Genomic DNA, 24,759 nt, shown 5'->3' on the forward strand with positions numbered 1-24,759 from the left:
CTCTGCTCATCTGCATGACCAAGAATCTTACCATTAGCCCAGTGCTCTTTATTCCTGTTGCTCCTTCCAAAGTGAAACAGCTCACACTTTTCTGCATTAAACATAATTTGCCCCCTCTCAGCCCAGCTCTGCAGCTTATCTATGTCTCTCTGTAATGTACAACATCCTTCCGCACTATCCACAACTCTACCGACCTTAGTGTCATCCACACATTTACTAACCCATCCTTCTAAACCCTCATCTAGGTCATTTATCAAACTGACAAACAGCAGTGGCTCCAAAACAGATCCTTGCGGTACACTAATAGTCACTGATCCCCAACATGAACATTTTCCATCAATCACTATCCTCTATCTTCTTTCAACTGACCAATTTCTGATTGAAACCACTGGATCACCCTCAATCCTATGCCTCAGTATTTTGTGCAGTAGCCTCCCATGGGGAATGTTATCAAACGCTTTACTGAAATCCATGTACACCAAGTCAACCGCTTTACTCTCATCCACCTGTAAGGTCACATTCTCAAATAACTTCATACGTTTGTGAGGGACAACCTACCCTTCACAAGGCCATGTTGACTGTCCCTAATCAACTTATTGCTCTCTAGATGATTAAAAATCCTATCTCTTATAACTTTTCCACCACTTTACCCACAACGGAAGTAATGCTCACTGGTCTATAATTCCCAGGGTTGTCTCTACTCCCCTCCTTGAACAGGGGGAACCACACTTGCTACCTTCCAGTCTTCTGGCACTATTCCAGTAAACAAGTTTGACATAAAAATCAAAGCCAAAGGCTGTATAATCTGTTTGCTGGCTTCCCAGAGAATCCGAGGATAAATCCCATCCAAACCAAGGGACTTAATTAGAACATAGAACATAGAACATAGAACATAGAAGAATACAGCGCAGTACAGGCCCTTCGGCCCTCGATGTTGCGCCGATCCAAGCCCACCTAACCTACACTAACCCACTATCCTCCATATACCTATCCAATGCCCGCTTAAATACCCATAAAGAGGGAGAGTCCACCACAGCTACTGGCAGGGCATTCCATGAACTTACGACTCGCTGAGTGAAGAACCTACCCCTAACATCAGTCCTATATCTACCCCCCCTTAATTTAAAGCTATGCCCCCTTGTAATAGCTGACTCCATACGTGGAAAAAGGTTCTCACTGTCAACCCTATCTAACCCCCTAATCATCTTGTACACCTCTATCAAGTCACCCCTAAACCTTCTTTTCTCCAATGAAAACAACCCCAAGTGCCTCAGCCTTTCCTCATAGGATCTTCCTACCATACCAGGCAACATCCTGGTAAACTTCCTCTGCACCCGTTCCAGTGCCTCCACATCCTTCCTATAGTATGGCGACCAAAACTGCACACAATACTCCAGATGCGGCCGCACCAGAGTCTTATACAACTGCAGCATGACCTCAGGACTCCGGAACTCAATTCCTCTACCAATAAAAGCCAGTACGCCATATGCCTTCTTCACTGCACTATTTACCTGGGTGGCAACTTTCAGAGATATGTGTACATGGACACCAAGATCCCTCTGCTCTTCCACACTACCAAGTATCCGACCATTAGCCCAGTACCCCATCTTTTTGTTACTCTTACCAAAGTGAATCACCTCACACTTACCCACATTGAACTCCATTTGCCACCTTTCTGCCCAGCTCTGCAGCTTCTCTATATCCCGCTGTAACCTGCCACATCCTTCCTCACTGTCTACAACTCCTCTGACTTTCGTATCATCCGCAAACTTGCTCACCCAACCTTCTAACCCTTCCTCCAGGTCATTTATAAAAATGACAAACAGCAATGGTCCCAAAACAGATCCTTGCGGAACACCGCTAGTGACGGCACTCCAAGATGAACCTTTGCCATCAACTACTACCCTCTGTCTTCTTCCAGCCAGCCAATTCCTAATCCAAACCTCCAACTCACCCTCAATGCCATATCTCTGTATTTTCTGCAGTAGCCTACCATGGGGGACCTTATCAAATGCCTTACTAAAATCCATATATACCACATCTACCGCTTTCCCCTCATCTACCTCCTTAGTCACCTTCTCAAAGAATTCAATAAGGTTTGTGAGGCACGACATGCCCTTCACAAAACCATGCTGACTATCCTTGATCACATTATTCTTATCCAGATGTGCATAAATCCTATCCCTTACAATTCTCTCTAAGACTTTGCCCACAACAGAAGTGAGACTCACTGGCCTATAGTTATTAGGATTATCCCTACTCCCCTTCTTGAACAAGGGAACCACGTTTGCTAGCCTCCAGTCCTCTGGCACTACTCCTGTAGACAAAGAGGACACAAAAATCAAGGCCAATGGCTCTGCAATCTCCTCCCTTGCTTCCCAGAGAATCCTAGGATAAATGCCATCAGACCCAGGGACTTATCTATTTTCACCCTTGCCAGAATTTCCAACACCTCTTCTCTACATATCTCAAAGCCATCCATTCTACTTATTCGTGCCTCAGTATTCATATCGAAAACAATGTCCTGTTCCTGAGTGAATACTGACGAAAAGTATTCATTCAATGCCTCCCCAATCTCTTCAGCCTCCACACGCAACTTCCCATTACTATCCTTGATTGGACCTATTCCTACCCTAGTCATTCTTTTATTCCTAACATACCTATAGAAAGCCTTAGGGTTTTCCCTAATCCTACCAACTAAGGACCTTTCATGTCCCCTCCTTGCTGCTCTTAGCTCTCTCTTCAGGTCCTTCCGGGCTACCTTAACTCTCAATCGCCCCTATTGAACCTTCACGCCTCATCTTTACAAAGGCCGCCCTCTTCCATTTAACAAGGGATTCCAATTCCTTATTAAACCACGGCTCCCTCACACTACCCTTTCCTCCCTGCCTGATAGATACGTACTTATCAAGGACACTCAATAGTTGCTCCTTGAACAAGTTCCACATATCAATTACGCTCTTGCCTTGGAATCTACTTTTCCAATCCACACATCCTAAGTCATGCCTCACCGCATCATAATTTCCCTGCCCCCAGCTATAACTCTTGTCCTGCAGTACACACTTATCCCTCTCCATCACTAGAGTAAAAATCACCGAATTGTGGTCACTGTCCCCAAAGTGCTCACCTACCTCTAGTTCTAATACCTGGCCTGGTTCGTTACCCAGAACCAAATCCAGTATGGCCTCACCTCTTGTTGGCTTATCTACATATTGTGTCAGGAAACTCTCCTGCACACATTGGACAAACACTGACCCATCTAACGAACTTGAGCTACAGCTTTCCCAATCAATATCAGGAAAGTTAAAGTCCCCCATAACAACCACCCTATTACTGTCACTCTTCTCCTGAATCATCTTCGCAATCCTTTCTTCAACGATTCTAGGACTATTAGGAGGCCTGTAAAAGACTCCTAACAGGGTGACCTCACCTCTCCTATTCCTAACCTCAACCCAAACTACCTCAGATGGCAAATCTTCGTCCATCTTCCTTTCCACCGCTGTAATACTATCTTTGACAAGCAAAGCCACACCCACCCCTCTTTTACCCCCACCTCTGACCCTACTAAAACATTTAAACCCTGGAACCTGCAACAGCCAATCCTGTCCCTGATCTAGCCATGTCTCCGTAATAGCCACAACATCGAAGTCCCAGGTACCAACCCACGCTGCAAGTTCACCTACCTTATTTCGTATACTTCTGGCATTAAAGTATACACACTTCAAGCCACTCTTCCGTTTACAGGCACCCTCCTTTAAGATTGATGCCATATTCCTAACCTCCCTACACTCCAGGTCCTGCACCCTAAAGCTATAGTCTGGGTTCCCATGCCCCTGCAGAGTTAGTTTAAACCCCACCCCCCCCAAGAGCACTAGCAAACCTCCTCCCAAGGATACTGGTGCCCCTCAGGTTCAGGTGCAGACCATCCTGTTTATAGAGGTCCCACCTTCCCCAGAAAGAACCCCAGTTATCCAAGTACCGAAATCCCTCCCTCCCTGCACCATCCCTGGAGCCACGCAGTTAACGCAATTATTTTCATTATTTCCAGAATTGCTAACCCCTCCTCCTTGTGAACCTCAATCTTGTCTCGTTTAGTTTCCTGTATCTCAGTATTCTCCTCGACAACATTGACAAATTTCCCCCCAGGATATTGTCACCCCTTTGTTTCAGGTGTGGACCATCCTGTTTGTAGAGGTCCCTCCTACCCCAGAATGAGCCCCAACTATCCAGGAATCTGAATCCCTCCCTCCTGCATCATCCCTGTTGCCACGTGTTCAACTCCTCTCTCTCCCTATTCCTCACCCCCCTCAAGCATGTGGCACAGACAACAAACCAGCTTTAATCTTCCAGCTTAGCTCCTGAATTTCCGCATTACATCCCCATCCTTTTTCCTACTTACGTTGTTGGTGCCAATGTGGGCCATGACTTGGGGCTGCTCCCCCTCCCCATCCCCATCCCCCTCCCCCTCAAGGATCCTGAAAACCCAATCTGAGACATTGGCACCTGGGAGGGTACACACCAACCGTGAGTCTCTCTTGTTCCCCCACAACCTTTATCTGTTTCCCTAACTAAGGTGTTCCCAATGACTAATGCTCTGCTCCTTTCCCTGTTTCTCTGAGCAACACGGACAGACTCTGCCTGAGACCTGTGCCCCATTGCTTACCCCTGGTAAGTCATTTCCCCGCGCCCCCCCCCCCCAACAGTATCCAAAATGGTTTCCTTGTTATTGAGGGGAACAGCCTCAGGGGATCCCTGCACTGCCTGCTGGTTCCCTTTCTGTCCCCTGACTGTAACCCATCTACCACCTCCTTGTACCTGAGGTGTGACTACCTCCCTGTAACTCCTCTCAATAACCCCCTCCACCTCCCGAATGATCCCAAGTTCATCCAGCTCCAGCTCCAGTTCCCTTACACAGTTCTCAAGGAGCTGGAGTTGGGTGCACTTCCCACAGATGAAGTCAGTAAGGACACGAGTGGTGTCCCTTACCTCCCACATTCTCAGGAGGAACATTTAACTGCCCTCACCTCCATTCCCACGATTCTCAATTCCCAACATTCCAACTGAAAAATAAAGAAAACTAAAGTTATCTTACCAACCTGGCACACAGAAATCTATATTTGATTGGAGGATGAGGATGAGTGGGAGACAATACCTGAGTAGTGTTTTGGTTAAAGTAACCACCCAAATATGTTCCTTCACTTACCCAGCAATCCCGAGTCTGCTCCTGCTCACCGTGCGCTCCACCTATTCACGAGGTAAGTTTTTAAATCAATGATTCACCTTCCCGTCAGCCCTGAATCGTCACTCCTGCTCTTCCTGCTGCTAAACAAAGGTGCAGGGCCCCTACACTCGAGGTAAGTTTTTAAATCAGTCACTTACGTTCCTGGCTCCTCTCCCCCTCCCCCACTCCCCAATTCTGCTGTTGCCAGGGGAGATTGGTCAGTTTGAAAGCAGAGGGTGAGGTGGGGGCTGCTGGGAAGGTCAATTTCCCTCTTCAAGGACTGACCTTGAGCGTGAGCAGCCTTTATTTTATAGACAGCAGCAGAGCGAGAGGTGGCTGCAAGCACCAAGGGGCTGCTGGGAATATATTTGGGCAGCGGCTGAACCTGAGACACTAAACGTGCCGTGTCTCCCACCTGCCCTCCCCCTCGAACCAAAACAAAGGGCTCTCTGGTGGGTTGGTAACGTAAGGCTTTTCTATTTACATTTCTGCTGTATCTTGTGTTTAGTTAAAACAATTACTTCTTTATAATTTATCTATGAATTGTTCATTTGAATAAGAGGAGAAAGTGAGGACTGCAGATGCTGGCAATCAGAGCTGAAAATGTGTTGCTGGAAAAGTGTATGCGTAGGGCTTGTCCATAGGGAATGGCTGTTTTTAATATGTTTTGGGTGGAAGCTGGAGAAGTGTAGCATTGTGAGGTTGTCTATGGGTTTGCGGCAGAGTGTGGTGCTGAGGTGTCCATCCTTGATGGAGATGCATGTGTCCAAGAATGAGACAGATAGTCGAGAGTAGTCCACGGTGAGTTTGATGGTGGGATGAAACTTGTTGATGTCACTGTGTAGTTTTATCAGTGACTCCTCACCATGGGCCCAGAGGAAGGAAATGTCATCAATGTACCTGGTGTACAATGTTGGTTGGAGATTCTGCGTAGAGAAGAAGGCTTGTTCGAACCTGTGCATGAAGATATTGGCATATTGGGGTGCAAATTTGGTTCCCATGACTGTTCCATATGTCTGGATGAAGACCTGGTTGTCAAAGGTGAAGACGTTGTGATCGAGGATAAAGTGGATGAGTTTGAGGATAGTGCTCGGAGATGAGCAGTTGTTGGTGTTGAGTACTGAGGCTGTTGCCGTGATGTCATCCTTGTTGGTGATGCTGGTGTAGAGTGCGGAAATGTCCATTGTGATGAGGAATGTTCCCGGTTCAACTGGTCCGTGGATGCTGAGTTTCTGTAAGAAATCCGTAGCGTCACGACAGGAGCTAGGGATCTCCTTTACAATGGGTTTCAAGATGCCTTCAACATAGCTGGACAGATTCTCACACAGGGTCCCATTGCCCGATACGATGGGATGTCCTGGTGTGTTGGCTTTGTGTACCTTTGGAAGGCAGTAGAAGTTACCTACATGAGAAATACGTGGGATGAGGGCACGTAGGGAACTCTGAAGGACTGGATCCAAAGTCCTGATCAATGTGTTTAATTCATGGATGGGTAATTCAGGATAGCTTATTGAAATCTCCAGCACAGACACAAACAGGACATGATTGGAGGTCCCGGTGTTGGACTGGTGTGTACAAAATTAAAAATCACACAACGCCAGGTTCATTGGCCTTCATCTCAAACCTGAATATTTTGATATCTTTTTGTAAGCTTTAAAATCAAATTTTGTTTGAAGAGGATGACTGAGAGATTACTGTCAGTCATTAATAAATATAATAGAAAACTGAGACCCTAATTTGGGTTCTAGGGAGTGGAGTGATTGTAACAAGGTCAGCCAGGTGGATCTCATAGAATAGGAGTTCCCTGATTGAGGATGTTAACCTGTTCCAATCAGGGAGCCCTGGCTGACAGTATGCTCTTAACATGGTCTTCATGGTCTGAAGCCACCTTTCCAAAGCTCCCTGGGATTCAGGATGGTATGCACTTTATTTAAAGTGCTGTATGTCTAAGTTGTCCATGACTTCTTTAAACAGGCTAATAGTAAAATTAGACTCTTGGTCTGACTGAATCTCTCTGGGTAGCCATACTCCGTAAATAAAAAGCTGCTAACTCCTCTCCTACCCTTTTGGCCGAAATACTCCACAATGGAATTGCCTCCGGAAATCTGGTGGACACACCCATTATGGTTAGAAAGCACTGGTTCCCACTTTTAGTTTTAGGAAGAGGACCTACACAATCAATGATAACCCATGTCAAAAATTCTTCGAATGCAGGAATTAGCAACAAAGTTGCTGGTTTTATTACTGCCTGTGGCTTCTCTACCATTTGGCAAGAATGACAGCTATGGCAAAATTTGTTAACATCCTTGTGCAGTCCAGGCAAATAGAAATAATTTTGGACCTTAGCCTGAGTCTTCCTCACACCTAGGTGACCGCCTCCTGATGCTACCTGTATCACTTCCTGTCTGTATGCTTCCGGCAACACAATCTGGTGCATTTCTGCCCATTTCTCCTCGACACCAACCTGCCGTGGTGACCTGGTGATTTTTAGTCACTCATGGAAGGAACATATACAGTTTTATTCGACTTGTTCGATTGACTTCAGAAGGCAGGCTTGGTGGTAATCCGAGCGAAAGGTGAATTTGCCAAAGTCCATGTCACCTTCCTGGGCCATGTTGTTGGACATGGACAAATGGCCCCACGGGATGTGAAAACAAAAGTAATTGGGAAATTTCCCACAGCATTGACAACAGTTGCAGCACGACCATTCCTGGGTTTGAGTGGATTGTATCGGATTGCAGCAGTGTAGATCACCCATTCACTGAGTTGTTAAATAAAGGGTAAGTTTCAGGCATTTGCCAGCCTCAATTCTGTTAGTCACTGCCCCAGTGTTAGCCACACCTGTTTACGTGAAGCCTTTGAAGGTGCCTATCGATGTCAGTGATGTGGGTGTCGGTGCGGTGCTCCTGCAGGAGGGCGATGGGGAATAGAAAGACCCATTGGGTATTTTTCCAGGAAGTTGAACGTTCAACAGAAATATTCAATGGTGGATAAAGAGATTTTGAGCTTGGTGTTGCCATTATAACATTTCAGTGTCTATATCAGCAATGTATCTGAGATAATCGTATTCACTGATCATCACCCATTGCCATTTGTGGAGAAGTTCAGACTGTTTCAATGGAGCTTGTTGTTGCAGCCTTTCCATTTGACAATTGTGCAGGTGGCAGGTCACGAAAACGGGATTGCTGATGTGTTATCGAGACTCGAATGAGACACAGAGGTGTTCAGTGGGGGGGGTGTGGCCCGGCCTGAATTTGTAGGTGCCTGTGTATGTTTGCAGGGGTGTAGTTAGTATTGTGTGTCTGTGTGTTTCAGCTACGATCCAGTTTTTTTGTCAGATTTTTGGAGATTGATTTTTTTTAAGGGGGATGTGTCACAAAGCTGCTCCTTTTCTTAAGGATACTGTACCCTTGCTTTGATTTGAAGATGCTGGTGTTGGACTGGGGTGTACAAAGTTAAAAATCACACAACACCAGGTTCTTGTCCAACAGGTTTAATTGGAAGCACTGGCTTTCAGAGTACACAACCACTTGATGAAGGGGCACCTTGTCTACACGTGAGAGATAGACAGCATTGACTGAGACACATGAGTACTTGCAGTGTACGTGGCGGTGGTGTTAACACGTGTGATGGTACAAGCCATGTTGAAGATCTGACATGTTTTGCAGTGGTTGCCAAGACAGGGTCGTGTGGTGTTTTGTTCGATGTTCTCCTGAAAGCTGGGTAGTTTGAGGTGAACGATAGTCTGTTTGAGGTTTTGTGGGTGTTTAAAGATGAGAAGTGGCAGTGTAGGGATGGCTTTGACAAGATGCTCGTTGTCATTGATGACATGTTGAAGGCTGTGATATACACATGGTGGAGCTTCTCCACTCTGGGGATGTACTGGATGATGAAAGGTACTCGATGTGATGTATTCTGTGTCTGTCTTCTGAGGAGGTCATTTTCGTTTTGGCAAGTCGGAACTGGCAATCAATGAGTTGAGCTTTGTGTCTCATGGTACTGAGGGTATCCCTTTAAACCTTTATCCAACGTTTCTCCTCATCTGTTCATATGCTATGCATGTGTATGGCCTGTCTGTAGGGAATTGCTTCTTTAACACCCTGAGGGTACAAGCTGGAGAAATGCAGAACCCCATGGGCTTGTGGTCGAGTGAAGTCCTGAGGGGTTTGTCCTTTCTGGATATACGGGCATCGAAAAACAGTCCCAGTTGTGAAGAGCACTTCATGGTCAGTCTGATGGTTGTGATGAATCTTGCTGATATCACTGTGTAGCCCTTTCGGTATTCCTTACCATCAGTCCATAGGAAGAAAATGTCATCGATGTAGCTGGTGGACAGCGTTGTGTGGAGGTCCTGTGCAGCCAAGAATTCTCACTAGAACTTGTGCCTGTAAATATTGGCATACTGGGGTGCAGATCCGACCTCTATTGGCTGTTCCGTGTGTCTGGTTAAAGAACTGGTTATCGATGGTGAAGGTGCTGTGATCGAGGATGAAGCAGATGAGTTGTAGGATGGGTCTGGAAATTAGCAGTTAATGGTGTTGCGTACTGAGCTGTTGCAGCAATGCCGTTGCCGTATGGGATGCAGGTTCAGAGTGCCGAAACGTCCATTAGGATGAGGAATGTTCCTGGTATCACTGGTCTGTGGGTGGTGAATTTCTCTCGGAACTCTATCGTGTCATGACAGAAACTGGAAGTTCATCGTACAATGGGTTTCATGATGGCCTCAGCATCACCAGAAAGGGTCTCACAGAGTGTCCCATTGCCTGATCCAACTGGCTGACCAGGTGTGTTGGCTTTGTATATTTTCAAATGACAGGAGAGGTCTCAGGATGTGAGAAGTATGAAGGACGAGAGTGTAGAGGATTCTCTGAAGATCTTGGTCTAAGGTCTTGATCAGCTCATTGAGTTGATGGGTGTGTTCTTTGGTTGGTTCAGTAGCTAGTTGTCTGTGTGTTCCTGGGTGTACACTGGTCGGTATGCTTCTGTGGAGTAATCCATTCTATTATATATGATGGTGGTTCCTCCTTTGTCTGCTGGTTTGATAACAATGTTGCGTCTGGCCATGAGAGCATGAATGGCGTTGTGTTATGCGTCGGTGACATTCTGCACTGCCTTGTGAGTGCAGGTGATGAATCTGGCTTTCCCTCATCTCCGGGCTGATTGAGCAGACATGGTGAGCCTAGAGCAGAGGGCCTTCTGCAGGGGTCCAATTCAACTCTTTCTTCTTTAGTGGCTGCACTATGGATCTCTCCACCAACTGTTCCGGTTCATTGGTTCCCTCACTGGGCTCACTGCTGACATCTTTCGGGTTGTTGAAGAATTCCCTAAACCTCATTTGCCTTACGAATTCCTCTGTGTCTAACACGAGACCAATGGGGCAGACACTTTGTCCGTGGGGCAGAAATTGAGCCCTCGGCTGAGAACTTCGATTTACACAACAACATAGAATCGCTGAGCAGAGACTGACAGCTAAGATTCTGTACCCATGAAGACAGCCTCAACTGTGGTCCTGGGTTTATGTTGCGATACACATGATACTACCAGACTGCTCTGTATTTGTAAAATCTTCCTTACTGTCTATTTTGACGCCAGTATCTTCATAAATTGTTTAATCTGAGTAAATTAACTTGTACAGTTTTGAATGACTTACCACATTGCTTAAAACATTCACATGAGACTCTCCTCCTTATTGTGTTATTCCAGTTATCTTACTCGTCTCCAGCATCACATTATTTGTTAATTATCTCTCGACCTCATTTAATGGGTACATCGGTCAGCCTTCTGCTTGTTACCCACCTGTTGATATTTTTCTTACAGGGCGTGATGCCCTTGATCAAATGCAGATGTCCATTATTCAGCCTCTCGACACATCACTCACCCCATTTGTCTGATCTTTTGTTCTCTCTGGTCATTAATCTCTCTGGTTATAAATGGTGTGCCTGTGTGCTTACATCTCACTGCACCTGACAACAGGGTAACTCTTCAAACACTTGGGATTTCAATTAAACCTATTGGACTATCGGCTGATATTGTGTAACTTTGGCCTTTTCCCATCCCGGGCTAACAACGACACCTATGTTCGGGACACCACCCACGCCCTCCACCTCCTCCATGATTTTCACTTCCCCAGTCCCCAATGCCTTATCTTCACCATGGACATCCAGTCCCTGTACACCTCCATCCCCCATCACGAAGGACTCAAAGCCCTCCGCTTCTTCCTTTCCCACCGTACCAACCAGTACCCTTCCACTGACACCCTCCTTCGACTGACTGAACAGGTCCTCACTCTGAGCAACTTCTCTTTCCAATCCTCCCACTTCCTCCAAACCAAAGGAGTAGCCATGGTCACCCACATGGGCCCCAGCTATGCCTGCCTCTTCATAGGATATGTGGAACAGTCCATCTTCTGCAGCTACACTGGCACCACCCCCCACCTTTTCCTCCGCTACATCGATGACTGTATCGGCGTTACCTCGTGCTCCCACGAGGAGGTTGAACAGTTCATCCACTTTACCAACACCTTCCACCCTGACCTCAAATTCACCTGGACCATCTCAGACTCCTCCCTCCTCTTCCTAGACCTTTCCATTTCTATCTCGGGCGACCGAATCAACACGGACATTTACTATAAACCGACCGACTCCCACAGCTACCTAGACTACACCTCCTCCCACCCTGCCCCCTGTAAAAACGCCATTCCATATTCCCAATTCCTTCGTCTCTGCCGCATCTGCTCCCAGGAGGACCAGTTCCAATACCGAACAACCCAGATGGCCTCCTTCTTCAAAGACCGCAATTTCTCCCCAGACATGATTGACGATGCCCTCCACCGCATCTCCTCCACTTCCCGCTCCTCTGCCCTTGAGCCCCGCCCCTCCAACCACCACCAGGACAGAACCCCACTGGTCCTCACCTACCACCCCACCAACCTCCATATGCAGCGTATCATCCGCCATCATTTCCGCCACCTCCAAACGGACCCCACCACCAGGGATTTATTTCCCTCCCCTCCCCTATCAGCATTCTGAAAAGACCACTCCCTCCGTGACTCCCTCGTCAGATCCACACCCCCCACCAACCCAACCTCCACTCCCGGCACCTTCCCCCAAAACTGCAAGAAATGCAAAACTTGCGGCCACACCTCCCCCCTTACTTCCCTCCAAGGCCCCAAGGGATCCTTCCATATCCGCCACAAATTCACCTGCACCTCCACACACATCATTTATTGCATCCGCTGCACCCAATGTGGCCTCCTCTATATTGGGGAGACAGGCCGCCTACTTGCGGAACGTTTCAGAGAACACCTCTGGGACACCCGCACCAACCAACCCAACCGCCCCGTGGCTGAACACTTCAACTCCCCCTCCCACTCCGCCAATGACATGCAGGTCCTTGGACTCCTCCATCGCCAGACCATAGCAACACGACGGTTGGAGGAAGAGTGCCTCATCTTCCGCCTAGGAATCCTCCAACCACAAGGGATGAACTCAGATTTCTCCAGTTTTCTCATTTCCCCTCCCCCACCTTGTCTCAGTCGAATCCCTCGAACTCAGCACTGCCTTCCTAACCTGCAATCTTCTTCCTGACCTCTCCGCCCCCGCCCCCACTCTGGCCTATCACCCTTACCTTGACTTCCTTCCACCTATCGCATTTCCCACACCCCTCCCCCAAGTCCCTCCTCCCTACCTTTTATCTTAGCCTGCTGGACACACTTTCCTCATTCCTGAAGAAGGGCTCATGCCTGAAACATCGATTCTCCTGCTCCTTGGATCCTGCCTGACCTGCTGCGCTTTTCCAGCAACACATTTTCAGCTCTGATCTGCAGTCCTCACTTTCTCCTTAACAACGACACCTCCACATATTGCCAACTGTGAAAGCAGAGAGCACTGAGACCCAAATTCTGATGGAAACTGATCATCGACCTGTGGGTGATGGTGTTGTTTTTCTTGTTACCAAGTCGAAAGAGTGTGTGGTCACTTTAAAAGAGAGTTGCCCTTTATGAGCTAAGAGATTGTAACAGTACATGTGTCTGTGATGGGTGAAGAGAGAGCTCGACATTGATAATATGTATCAATCCACTTGGGGGGGGAGGTGTTTTGATGTTAAGGTAACCAAATTTGAATTTAACCAATTAATAATTATGCCCAGGATGCAAAAAACCAATTGAATTTAAATTTTATAGTATTGACGACATCAGACCAATGAGAGGGTACGATGTTGGGGATGTGGAAAGGAAGGACATTTTGAACATTAATGAGAGTGAACTGCTGATTAAACCAGAGAGTGCATTTCATCTGAAACAGGCTCTCAAAGCTTCAAACGAAATCTCCCAGAAGGCCCCATCTATGACAGAGACCAAGGAATTTTATACAAAGGCACTGGTCGGAAAAGAGAAAAAACCTCAAAGACAACAGCCCAGGGAGAAAGCAGTAAATTTGGAAGGACAGAGGAATACAGCAGATTGGGATGGACAGAAGGAAGCAGCAGATTCAGAACAGAAGGAAGACAGCAGAGGAACTGGATGGATTTTGAGAGATTAAGTTGATTTAATGTTTAAGAATTGTGTTATTGCAGTAGTATTTTTATAGAGTTGGGATCAGACAGTGATTACTGAAGAACAAAGGGAGCTTGGGTTTGTTGAAAGTTTTTGTTTAGTGTCCACTGTTAGAATTAGAAAAAATAAACTGTTATTTTCTTTAAGCTGTGGAAATCAAGCGGTTTTCTTTCCTTCACTCTCACATTTAACAGATTGCGAGGTGAGGTGAGCTTTTCTGAATGTTTTAGTTTTCCTTCGCAGAGGATTTAGAGTAACACATCGTAACATTATCTAAGTTTCTTTGTGAGATCCTGTTTTTCACAAGAGTCCAAGCAGATCAGGAGATCCACTTAAATATAAGGAATCCAAGTATGACCTTCACAGACCCATTAAGACAGCCAAGGACCAATACCGCTCCAAACTAGAGACCCAGACACCCGGCAACTATGGCAAGGACTGAATGACATCACAGGTTCGAAAAAGAGACAGTGCAAGATAGCAGACAATGACACATCCCTCCCGGATCGTCTCAATGCCTTCTGTGCTCGCTTTGAGCAGAATTTCAGCAGAGAGGTAATACCTATTCAGAAAAGTCCTGACGAATCTAGCCCAACAGTCACTGGATCAGAGGTCAGACCAGTTTTCCTTTGTGTGAATCCAAGGAAAGCGATGGGACCAGATGGAGTGCCAGGCCGTGCACTTAGAGCATGTGCAGATCAACTCGCAGAGGTCTTCATGTACATCTTCAACCTCTTCCTGCAGCAGGCCACTCTCCCTGCCTGTTCCAAGAGGGACAACATCATCCCTGTGCCTAAGAAGGCTCATGCAGCCTGTCTCAATGACTCCCGCCCAGTGGCCCTAACTTCAGTGGTCAAGAAGTGCTTTGAAAGGCTGGTCATGGTATTAATCAACTCCAGCCTCCCCACTACTCTTGACCCACTCCAATTTGCCTTTCAGACCAACAGATCCATGTCAGATGCCATAATCATTTGCCCTTCACTCCTGCCTAGAACATCTTCACACCAAGAACAGCTACATAAGAATCCTACTCATTGACGACAGTCCAGCCTTCAACACTATTGTCCCCTTCAGACTGATTACTAAACTTAGTGAACTCAGACTAAGCCCCACTCTCTGCAACTGGATCCTCAGTTTCCTGACCCACAGGCCACAATCCGTGAAGATTGGGGACAATATTTCATCCTCACGAACACTCAACACTGGAGCCCCCCAGAGGTGTATACTTGGCCCCCTATTGTACTCACTGTATAGCTTTGACTGCATCACCAAATACTAACACTATTCACAAGTTCGCTGATGACACCACCATATTCGGTCGAATCTCAGATGGCGACGAAACAGACTATAGACGGAAGGTGGAAGACCTGGAAAAATGGTGCACTGAGAACAACCTAGCTCTCAATGCCAGCAAAACCAAGGAACTCATTATTGGCTTTTGGCAGGATGTTCCTCATTCCATCCTACACATTAACAGCACAGAGGTGGAACGAGTGGAGAGTATCAAGCTCCTTGGAGTGGTCATCCACAACAAGCTTCCTTGGACTTTTCATGTGGACACACTAGTTACAAAGGCCCAGCACAATGAGAGGATACTTAATTGGGGAAAAGGAAACTATGATGCTATCAGACGTGAGTTGGGAAGCATGGACTGGGAGCAATTGTTCCATGGAAAGGACACTATAGACATGTGGAGACTGTTTAAGGAACAGTTGTTGCGAGTGATGAATAAATATGTCCCTCTCAGACAGGCAAGAAGGGGTAAGATAAAGGAACCTTGGATGACGAGAGCAGTGGAGCTTCTCATCAAAAGAAAGAAGGCAGCTTATGTAAGGTGGAGGAAGCAAGGGTCTTGTTCAGCTCTGGAGGATTACAGGCAGGTGAGGAAGGAGCTCAAAAATGGTCTGAGTAGAGCCAGGAGGGGGCACAAAAAGACTTGGCAGGAAGGATTAGGGAGAATCCAAAGGCATTTTACACTTATGTGAGGAATAAGAGAATGATCAAAGAAAGAGTAGGGCCGATCGGGGATAGCAAAGGGAATTTGTGTATAGAGTCTGAGGAGGTAGGGGAACCCATAAATGAGTTTTTTGCTTCTGCCTTTATACTAAAGAAAAAGGACCTTGTAGTGAATGAAACCATTGAGGAGCAGGTAAGCATGCTGAAATGGATAGAGATTGAGGAAGCTGATGTGCTGAAAATTTTGTCAAACATTAAGATTGACAAGTCACCAGGCCAGGACCAGATTTGTCCTCGGCTGCTTTGGGAAGTGAGAAATGTGATTGCTTCACCACTTGCAAAGATCTTTTCATCCTCGCTCTCCACTGGAGTCGTACCTGAGGACTGGAGAGAGGCAAATGTAATTCCTCTCTTCAAGAAAGGAAATAGGGAAATCCCCGGCAATTACAGACCAGTCAGTCTCTCATCTGTCGTCTGCAAGGTGTTAGAAAGGATTCTGAAGGATAGGATTTATGACCATCTGGAAAAGCATGGCCTGATTAAATGCAGTCAACACGGCTTTGTGAGGGGCAGGTCATGCCTCACAAGTCTTGAGTTCTTTGGGGATGTGACTAGAAAGGTTGATGAGGGTCGAGCTGTGGATGTGGTGTATATGGACTTCCGCAAGGCATTTGATAAGGTTCCCCATGGTAGGCTCGTTCAGAAGGTCAGGAGGAATTGGATACAGGGAAATTTAGCTGTCTGGTTACAGAATTGGCTGGTCGACAGAAGACAGCGAGTGGTAGTAGAAGGAAAATATTCTGCCTGGAAGTCAGTGGTGAGTGGTATTCAACAGGGCTCTGTCCTTGGGACTCTACTGTTTGTAATTTTTATTAATAACTTGGATGAGGAGATTGAAGGATGGGTTAGTAAGTTTGCAGATGACACAAAGGTTGGAGGTGTTGTTGACAGTATAGAGGGCTGTTGTAGGCTGCAGCGGGACATTGACAGGATGCAGAGATGGGCTGAGAGGTGGCAGATGGAGTTCAACCTGGATAAATGCGAGGTGATGCATTTTGGAAGGTCGAAATTGAAAGTTGAGTACAGGATTAAAGACAGGATTCTTTGCAGTGTGGAGGAACAGTGGGATCTTGGGGTGCAGGTACATAGATCCCTTAAAATGGCCACCCAGGTGGACAGGGTTGTTAAGAAAGCATATGGTGTTTTGGCTTTCATTAACAGGGGGATTGAGTTTAAGAGCCATGAGATCTTGTTGCAGCTCTATAAAACTTTGGTTAGACCGCACCTGGAATACTGTGTCCAGTTCTGGTCGCCCTATTATAGGGGAGATGTGGATGCTTTGGAGAGGGTTCAGAGGAGGTTTACCAGGATGCTGCCTGGAATCGAGGACTTATCTTATGAAGAGAGGTTGACTGAGCTCAGACTTTTTTCATTGGAAAAAAAGGAAGAGAGGGGACCTAATTGAGGTGTACAAGATAATGAGAGGCATAGATAGAGTCGATAGCCAGACTTTTTCCCAGGGCAGAAATGACTAACACGAGGGGTCATAGTTTTAAGCTGTTTGGCGGAAAGTATAGAGGGAATGTCAGAAGCAGGTTCTTTCCGCAGGGAGTTGAAAGAGCATGGAATGCATTGCCAGCAGTTGTGGAAGCAAGGTCATTGGGGATATTTAAGAGACTGCTGGACATGCATATGGTCACAGACATTTGAGGATTCGTACATTAGGTTTACCTTACATGAGGATCAATGGTCGGCACAACATCGTGGGCTGAAGGGCCTGTTCTGTGCTGTACTGTTCCATGTTCTATTTAACGTCTCTTGTTCCTCAGGCAGCAGAGGAAATTTGGCATGATGGTGAATACCCTTGCCAATTTTTATAGGTGTGCTAGCAAGAGCATTTTGACTGGGTATATCACTATGGTAACTGTACCATTCCAGATCGGAGATGGTTACAGAGAGTGGTGAACCCGGCCCAGACAATCACAAAGGCCAACCTCCCATCTATAGAATCCATCTACCAGGCCCGCTGTCAAGGAAAGGCCGCCAGCATTCTCAAAGATCCATCCCACCCTGGCAATGTTTTTCTACAACCTCTGCCATCAGGGAGAAGGTACAGAATCCTGAACACACACACCAGCCGGTTTCGTAACAGTTTCTATCCTACTTCGATCAAATACTGAATGAACTCACAAACTCTTAACATTCAGCTGTACCTGTGTTTTTGTTTTTGCTGCTGTTTATCTATTATTTACTCATCTATGCTACTTAACTCTGTGATCTGCCTGTATTGCTCGTAAATCAAAGCTTTTCACTGTGCCTCAGTACATGGGACAATAAATTCAATTCAATTCTCTCAGACTCACACATGACAAGAATGTTGAAACAATAAAGTAACTGGCTGTCACTGACTGGATAGCTTCAGTATGTTGTGAGGTAATTACAGCAGGTACATAATTTCACCTTATTCCTTTTTGCACGCTGTTGTATAGCTCTAGATTATACACTGGATTAAAAACACTGGACTGTTCTTTTCCACACAGCCCACAGTTTGATTGGCTTCTGTGAATTCTAACTCTGGGACACTGTTTCAACCCTGAATTTCTTGAGGACAGAAATCTCCTCCACTGTCAGTTTGACTGTCCAAGAACCTGGGAATCCTCCTTGATGTGTACCCCATGAGTAATTTGCCCAGCTCACATTATTTAAGACATTATGTTTCCTTATCCACAGCCATCACGATCCTCACTAACACGACCATAACTACTGTTAATAATAAGACATGTTTATAATAACAGAAGTAGCGATAATGCGAAAACGAGAATAATAACTTGAGTCAATATTTCCAATGAATGGGATATTTGATTCCGTACTGAGTTTAATTATTTTTTCCCTGAGTAGGTTTGAAGAATAGACAATCGATGTGATTGAGCTGAAGTTGGGACGGTCAGTGTTGTTGACATTGGGTTGTACCTCCAGCTGTCATCTTTCAGAATTTCTATTTGACAGTTTTCCCCTGATCTGCTGAAGAAACCGAAACTGTCGGTTTGCACCTTTTTATAAAGAATTTAACAATTGACGTCACCAAATATTTTACTGAACTTTTTAATTGCTCTCTGAACTTGGCCTGAGTCACCACGTAAATAAATGTGTTTGTGCAGCAGCTAAGGTTCCGCAGCATATAGGCAACATTTTCAAAGATATAGAAGGAATACTCATCTAGGTAAGAAGAGACATTAAAAATATATAAAATATACACTAACCAAAGAAGTATAAAACTGCCCGAAATGCTGAAGAGTAAAATCACAGACTTTCTTCTGTTTCCCATCTCTGGGTCACTGTGGTCCAGGGCCTTGTTTTGACACTTTAGGCCCTTTCGGATTCGACTGACCTTGAAAATGTGTTTGACTGTCAGAATGTTGAGGAACAGAATTAACCCGAATGGTATCAATGGGGTTAAAACCTTTTCAAACCTCCGAAATCCAATCCATCTCGGGTCAGTAAAATAACTTCGCTTATTAGAGCAGAAAAGCGGTACATTATCAACTATCACTTTAGGTTTAAATCTGAAGTAGATGGGAATATTTTTTAAACAGAGCAGAGTGCCTGTTGTTGAGAGAACCACGGCTGCAGTTTTCTTGGTACAATATCTCGTTTTCAACTTCTGGTAACAAATGGCTCCAAATCGGTCAAAGGTGAAAGAGACAGTGAACCAGACAGAACAGTCGATAGCTGCACGGAGCAAGACATAACGAACACTGCATACAGGAGTGATACTCAGGAAATTTAATGGGAAATAATAGTCATTGATTCGATGAAGTATGACATCAGTGATTATTGCCAATAGATCCGCTGCTGCCATGGCAACCAGGTACAAAGTGATGCATGGAGAAAGACCACACTTTCCCTGCGATAAAACCACGATTGCCAACACATTAACTGTACAAAGAGAAGCAGAACACACCACAACTGAGATGTGATATCACTGACAGTTTCCCGATTAAAGCCAAGACTACAAGGGCGAGATTTAAAACAAAATGCGTGAGGACCCGGCTACGGTTAAGTCATAGATTATTTTGTTAAATATTTCAATAAAATTATAATTATGTCTGTTCTTGATTTCATTAGACCTCATAACATGGTTAAATAAGACAAATGTGTGTTCTGCTTCAAGCCGAATGATTGAACCACATTTGGAACAGAGCGCCTTACACTTACATTCAGATCAATAAGAGTTCGGCTCAGGGCTGTCTCCGGAGTATATTTTGAGAGGTTTGGGATGGTGGGGTTATGGGAATTGGTCTGGTCGCATATTCAAATTATATCGGAGAGATTGCAGAAATTAGGACATTTTTGTTAGACGTGTTTCCGTTCAGCGCATATGAGAGACATTAGTCATGAACCAACAGAGACAATATAAATAACAAAGTGTTTAGAAATGGAATGTGGGGTAACATAATGACGACATTGTGGGCGCCCAGTTTGAATTTCACTAATAAAAGACGGTCGCTCAGAAATCCACGAATGAATTCAAATAAATCCTTTACTCAAAGAGTTGTGAGAAAATGGAGTGTCTGCCATGTGCAGTAAACGAGATGAATAATTGTATAAAGGAAGCGAAATCTCTCAAACTCTGGAAAACTGATATACTAAATGTTTACTACATAATATTTAAATCATTATATCAGCTTGCTCATGACCCCAAATTGGCAGCTTCCTGGGGAGGGGAATAGCTCAGGCAGCAGCAGTGAGTCCAACAATAACACGACTTGGAAGAAATGTCCGTTTCTGCCCTGCCCTGAAAAGCATCCTGGACCGAACGGTCCTTCAGAAACCCAGAGGGTCAGTGCAGTCAGGTTTGTATTCCCGTTCGGGCCTGAACTCGGTAAAATGATAATATACTCAACGGGGCCAATAAGAATGGGTTCACACAGGGACCATTGATTTAACCGTGCATGACTTCCCAAAAAAGTATAAAATGTTATAACAGAGAACAGAATTGAAATCCAGGCAGTTGAGCCAACAGATTAATTCCCACAAGTCATTCACGATGACAGCGTTAGTGTAATGATATTCCTGACTACATCCATATAGATGGCACAACAAGCTCCACATGAAGAGACAGATGACACTCGAGAATATCGAGCTATTTCCACGGTCACGGAAGCAGCTCGAGCTGTTGAGTAATTCCACACAGAACAGTAATTACCTCATGTACATCATTCTGCAACCTCCTGGTTTACAGACACTTACCAGGTACCCCAATGACCGCCAGCATCAGGTAATATATTTTTCTGACGAACTGAATTGGTTGATGCATTTTCGTTATGAATTATTCTGTCCCTTCGTGCTGATGGGCAAATCACTGAATTACCTTCATTTCCAGAGCATGTATCTTATGCCCTAAAAGTTATCCACTGGGACACTGAGGTTTCAACATTGCTCAACCTGTTTTCGCCTCATTTGAGCAAACAGCTTGCGATTGTTGCCTTAATTCCCTGTTGATGGGACAGGTTTAGCGATGAGGTGGTGCAACACAATGTTCTCATGAGGTTTATCGAATCGCTGCAAGGACAACTTCATTAGTACCAGCCCCCTTCCTCGTCCCCATTGACCTGTGGGACATTGTTACCTCTATCTGTCAATGAATTGGCTTCTGATTGAATCCGGACTCAGAATGTTATCAGCCCCTTCATTTCAGATGATGCCATGAGGTGACTTTACAATGTTATTATCACTGGATTATTGCTCAAAAGAACCAGTTTATATTTTCATGGGAATCTGCATTTAAATACAGGGATGGCATCAACGTGGGGTTTGAAACTATATTTTTATTTAAATATTGATTAAGGTTCTAATACTGAACAGGAAACAAGTTCTGAATGTCAGAAAAGCCCATCTTCTTCATTACTGTCCAAAGGCAAAAGTCACATGGCACCAGGTTATAATCCAACAGATTTATTCCAAATCACAACAGGAAGCACTTCAACTGATGTAGGAGCAGCGCTGCCAAAGCGGGAGATTCTGAATAAATCTGTTCGACTAGAACCTGGGGTCATCTGACTTTCCCCACAGCAGTCCAACATCAGCATCTCCACATCATTATTGTCCATTAGGGAAGGAAATGTGCTGTGTCATCTTGGTCTACGGCTATACGTGACTCCAGTCCCATAACTGAGGCACAGATAGGCGGTATTGTGGGGGCGAGAGACTCACGTTTGGTATGTTGCCTCCCAGGTGCAAGGGTACGTGACATCTCTGATCATGTTTTCCGGGTCCTTAAGGGGGAGGGGGAGCAGCCCGAAATCGTGGTCCACATTGGCACCAATGACATAGGTAGGAGGAGTGCTGAGGATGTTAGGCAGGCTTTTAGGGAGCTAGGTTGGAAGCTCAGGGTTAGAACAAACAGAGTTGTTGTCTCTGGTTTGTTACCCGTGCCACATGATAGAGAGTCGAGGAATAGGGAGAGAGAACAGTTAAATGCGTGGCTACAGGGATGGTGCAGGAAGAAGGGATTCTGGTTTCTGGATAACTGGGGTTCTTTCTGGGGAAGGTGGGACCTCTATAAACAGGATGGTCTACACCTGAACCTGAGGGGCACCAATATCCTTGCGGGGAGGTTTGCTAGTGCTCTTGGGGGGGGAGGTTTAAACTAACTCTGCAGGGGCATAGGAACCTAGACTGTAGCTTTAGGGTGCAGGACTTGGAGTGTAGGGAGGTTAGGAACATGCCATCAATCTCAAAAGAGGGTGCCTGTAAACAGGAAAGTGGTTTGAAGTGTGTATACTTCAATGCAAGAAGTATACGAAATAAGGTAGGTGAACTTGCAGCGTGGGTTGGTACCTAGGATTTCGATGTTGTGGCTATTATGGACAGGATTGGCTGTTGCAGGCTCCAGGGTTTAAATGTTTTAGTAGGGTCAGAGGTGGGGGTAAAAGAGGGGGAGGTGTGGCATTGCTTGTCAAAGATAGTATTACAGCAGTGGAAAGGACGATGGATGAAGACTCGTCATCTGAGGTAGTTTGGGCTGAGGTTAGGAATAGGAAAACCCAGTTAGGAGTGTTCTACAGGCCTCCTTATAGTCCTAGAGACATAGAAGAAAGGATTGCGAGCATGATTCAGGAGAAGAGTGAAAGTAATAGGGGTGGTTGTTATGGGGGACTTTAACTTTCTAGATATTGATTGGGAAAGCTATAGCTCGAGTTCGTTAGATGGGTCAGTGTTTGTCCAATGTATGCAGAAGGGTTTCCTGACACAATATGTAGACAGGACAACAAGAGATGAGGCCATACTGGATTTGGTTCTGGGTAACGAACCAGGCCAGGTTTTAGAATTGGAGGTAGGTGAGCACTTTGGGGACAGTGATCACAATTCAGTGACTTTTACTCTAGTAATGGAGAGGGATAAGTGTGCACTGCAGGGCAAGATTTATAGCTGGGGGCAGGGAAATTATGATGCGGTGAGGCACAACTTAGGATGAGTGGCTTGGAAAAGTAGGCTTCAATGCAAGGGCGGAATTGATATGCTGAGCTTGTTCAAAGAGCAACTATTGAGTCTCCTTGATAAATATGTACCTGTCAGGCAGGGAGGAAAGGGTCGTGTGAGGGAGCCGTGGTTTAATAAGGAATTGGAATCCCTTGTTAAAGAGAAGAGGGCGGCCTTTGTAAAGATGAGGCGTGAAGGTTCATTTGGGGCGATTGAGAGTTATGAGGTAGCCAGGAAGGATCTGAAGAGAGAGCTAAGAGCAGCAAGGAGGGGACATGAAAAGTCCTTAGTTAGTAGGATTAGGGAAAACCCAAAGGCTTTCTATAGGTATGTCAGGAATAAAAGAATGAATAGGGTAGGAATAGGTCCAGTCAAGGATAGTAATGGGAAGTTGCGTGTGGAGGCTGAAGAGATTGGGGAGACACTGAATGAATACTTTTCATCAGTATTCACTCAGGAACAGGACATTGTTGCCGATGTGAATACTGAGTCACAATTAATTAGAATGGACGGCTTTGAGGTATGTAGGGAAGAGGTGTTGGAAATTCTGGAAAGGGTGAAAATAGATAAGCCCCCTGGGCCAGATGGCATTTATCCTAGGATTCTCTGGGAAGCAAGGGAGGAGATTGCAGAGCCATTGGCCTTGATTTTTGTGTCCTCATTGTCTACAGGAATAGTGCCAGAAGACTGGAAGATAGCAAATGTGGTTCCCTTGTTCAAGAAGGCGAGTAGGGATAACCCTAGTAACTATAGGGCGGTGAGCCTCACATCTGCTGTGGGCAAAGTCTTAGAGAGAATTGTAAGGGATAGGATTTATGAACATCTGGATAAGAATAATGTGATCAAGGATAGTCAGCATGGTTTTGTGAAGGGCAGATCGCGCCTCACAAACCTTATTGAATTCTTTGAGAAGGTGACTAAGGAGGTGGATGAGGGTAAAGCGGTAGATGTGGTGTATCTGGATTTTAGTAAGGCGTTCGATAAGGTACCCCATGGTAGGCTACTGCAAAAAATACGGAGGTATGGCATTGAGGGTGAGTTGGAGGTTTGGATTAGGAATTGGCTGGCTGGAAGAAGACAGAGGGTAGTCGTTGATGGTAAAGGTTCATCTTGGAGTGCAGTTACTAGCGGTGTTCCGCAAGGATCTATTTTGGGACCATTGCTGTTTGTCATTTTTATAAATGACCTGGAGGAGGGGCTAGAAGGTTGGGTGAGCAAGTTTGCGGATGATACGAAAGTCAGTGGAGTTGTTGACAGTGAGGAAGGATATGTCAGGTTACAGCAGGATATAGATAAGCTGCAGAGCTGGGCAGAAAGGTGGCAAATGGAGTTCAATGTGGGTAAGTGTGAGGTGATTCACTTTGGTATGAGTAACAAAAAGATGGGGTACTAGGATAATGGTCAGATACTTGGTAGTGTGGATGAGCAGAGGGGTCTTGGTGTCCATGTACGCAGATCTCTGAAAGTTGCCACCCAGGTTAATAGTGCGGTGAAGAAGGCATATGGCGTACTGGCTTTTATTGGTAGAGGAATTGAGTTCCGGAGT

At 45.6% G+C, this 24,759-nt stretch overlaps 1 protein-coding gene across 1 annotated transcript in view; it reads right to left on the reverse strand.

Moving 5' to 3' along the window:
- Positions 1–21,048, reverse strand: part of LOC140465571 (probable G-protein coupled receptor 139) — a 41,776-nt gene extending 20,728 nt beyond the window's left edge. Inside the window, exons 1-2 of the mRNA XM_072561114.1 lie at positions 20,982–21,048; positions 18,826–19,667 (exon numbers count right to left, since the gene is read on the reverse strand). Of these exons, the coding sequence (XP_072417215.1) occupies positions 18,826–19,667; positions 20,982–21,048 (909 nt within the window). The remainder of the gene's footprint in view (positions 1–18,825; positions 19,668–20,981) is intronic.
- Between the last annotated feature and the right edge of the window lie 3,711 nt (positions 21,049–24,759).

This window comes from Chiloscyllium punctatum, chromosome 42 (assembly GCF_047496795.1).
Source record: "Chiloscyllium punctatum isolate Juve2018m chromosome 42, sChiPun1.3, whole genome shotgun sequence".
Classification (NCBI taxonomy): domain Eukaryota; kingdom Metazoa; phylum Chordata; class Chondrichthyes; order Orectolobiformes; family Hemiscylliidae; genus Chiloscyllium; species Chiloscyllium punctatum.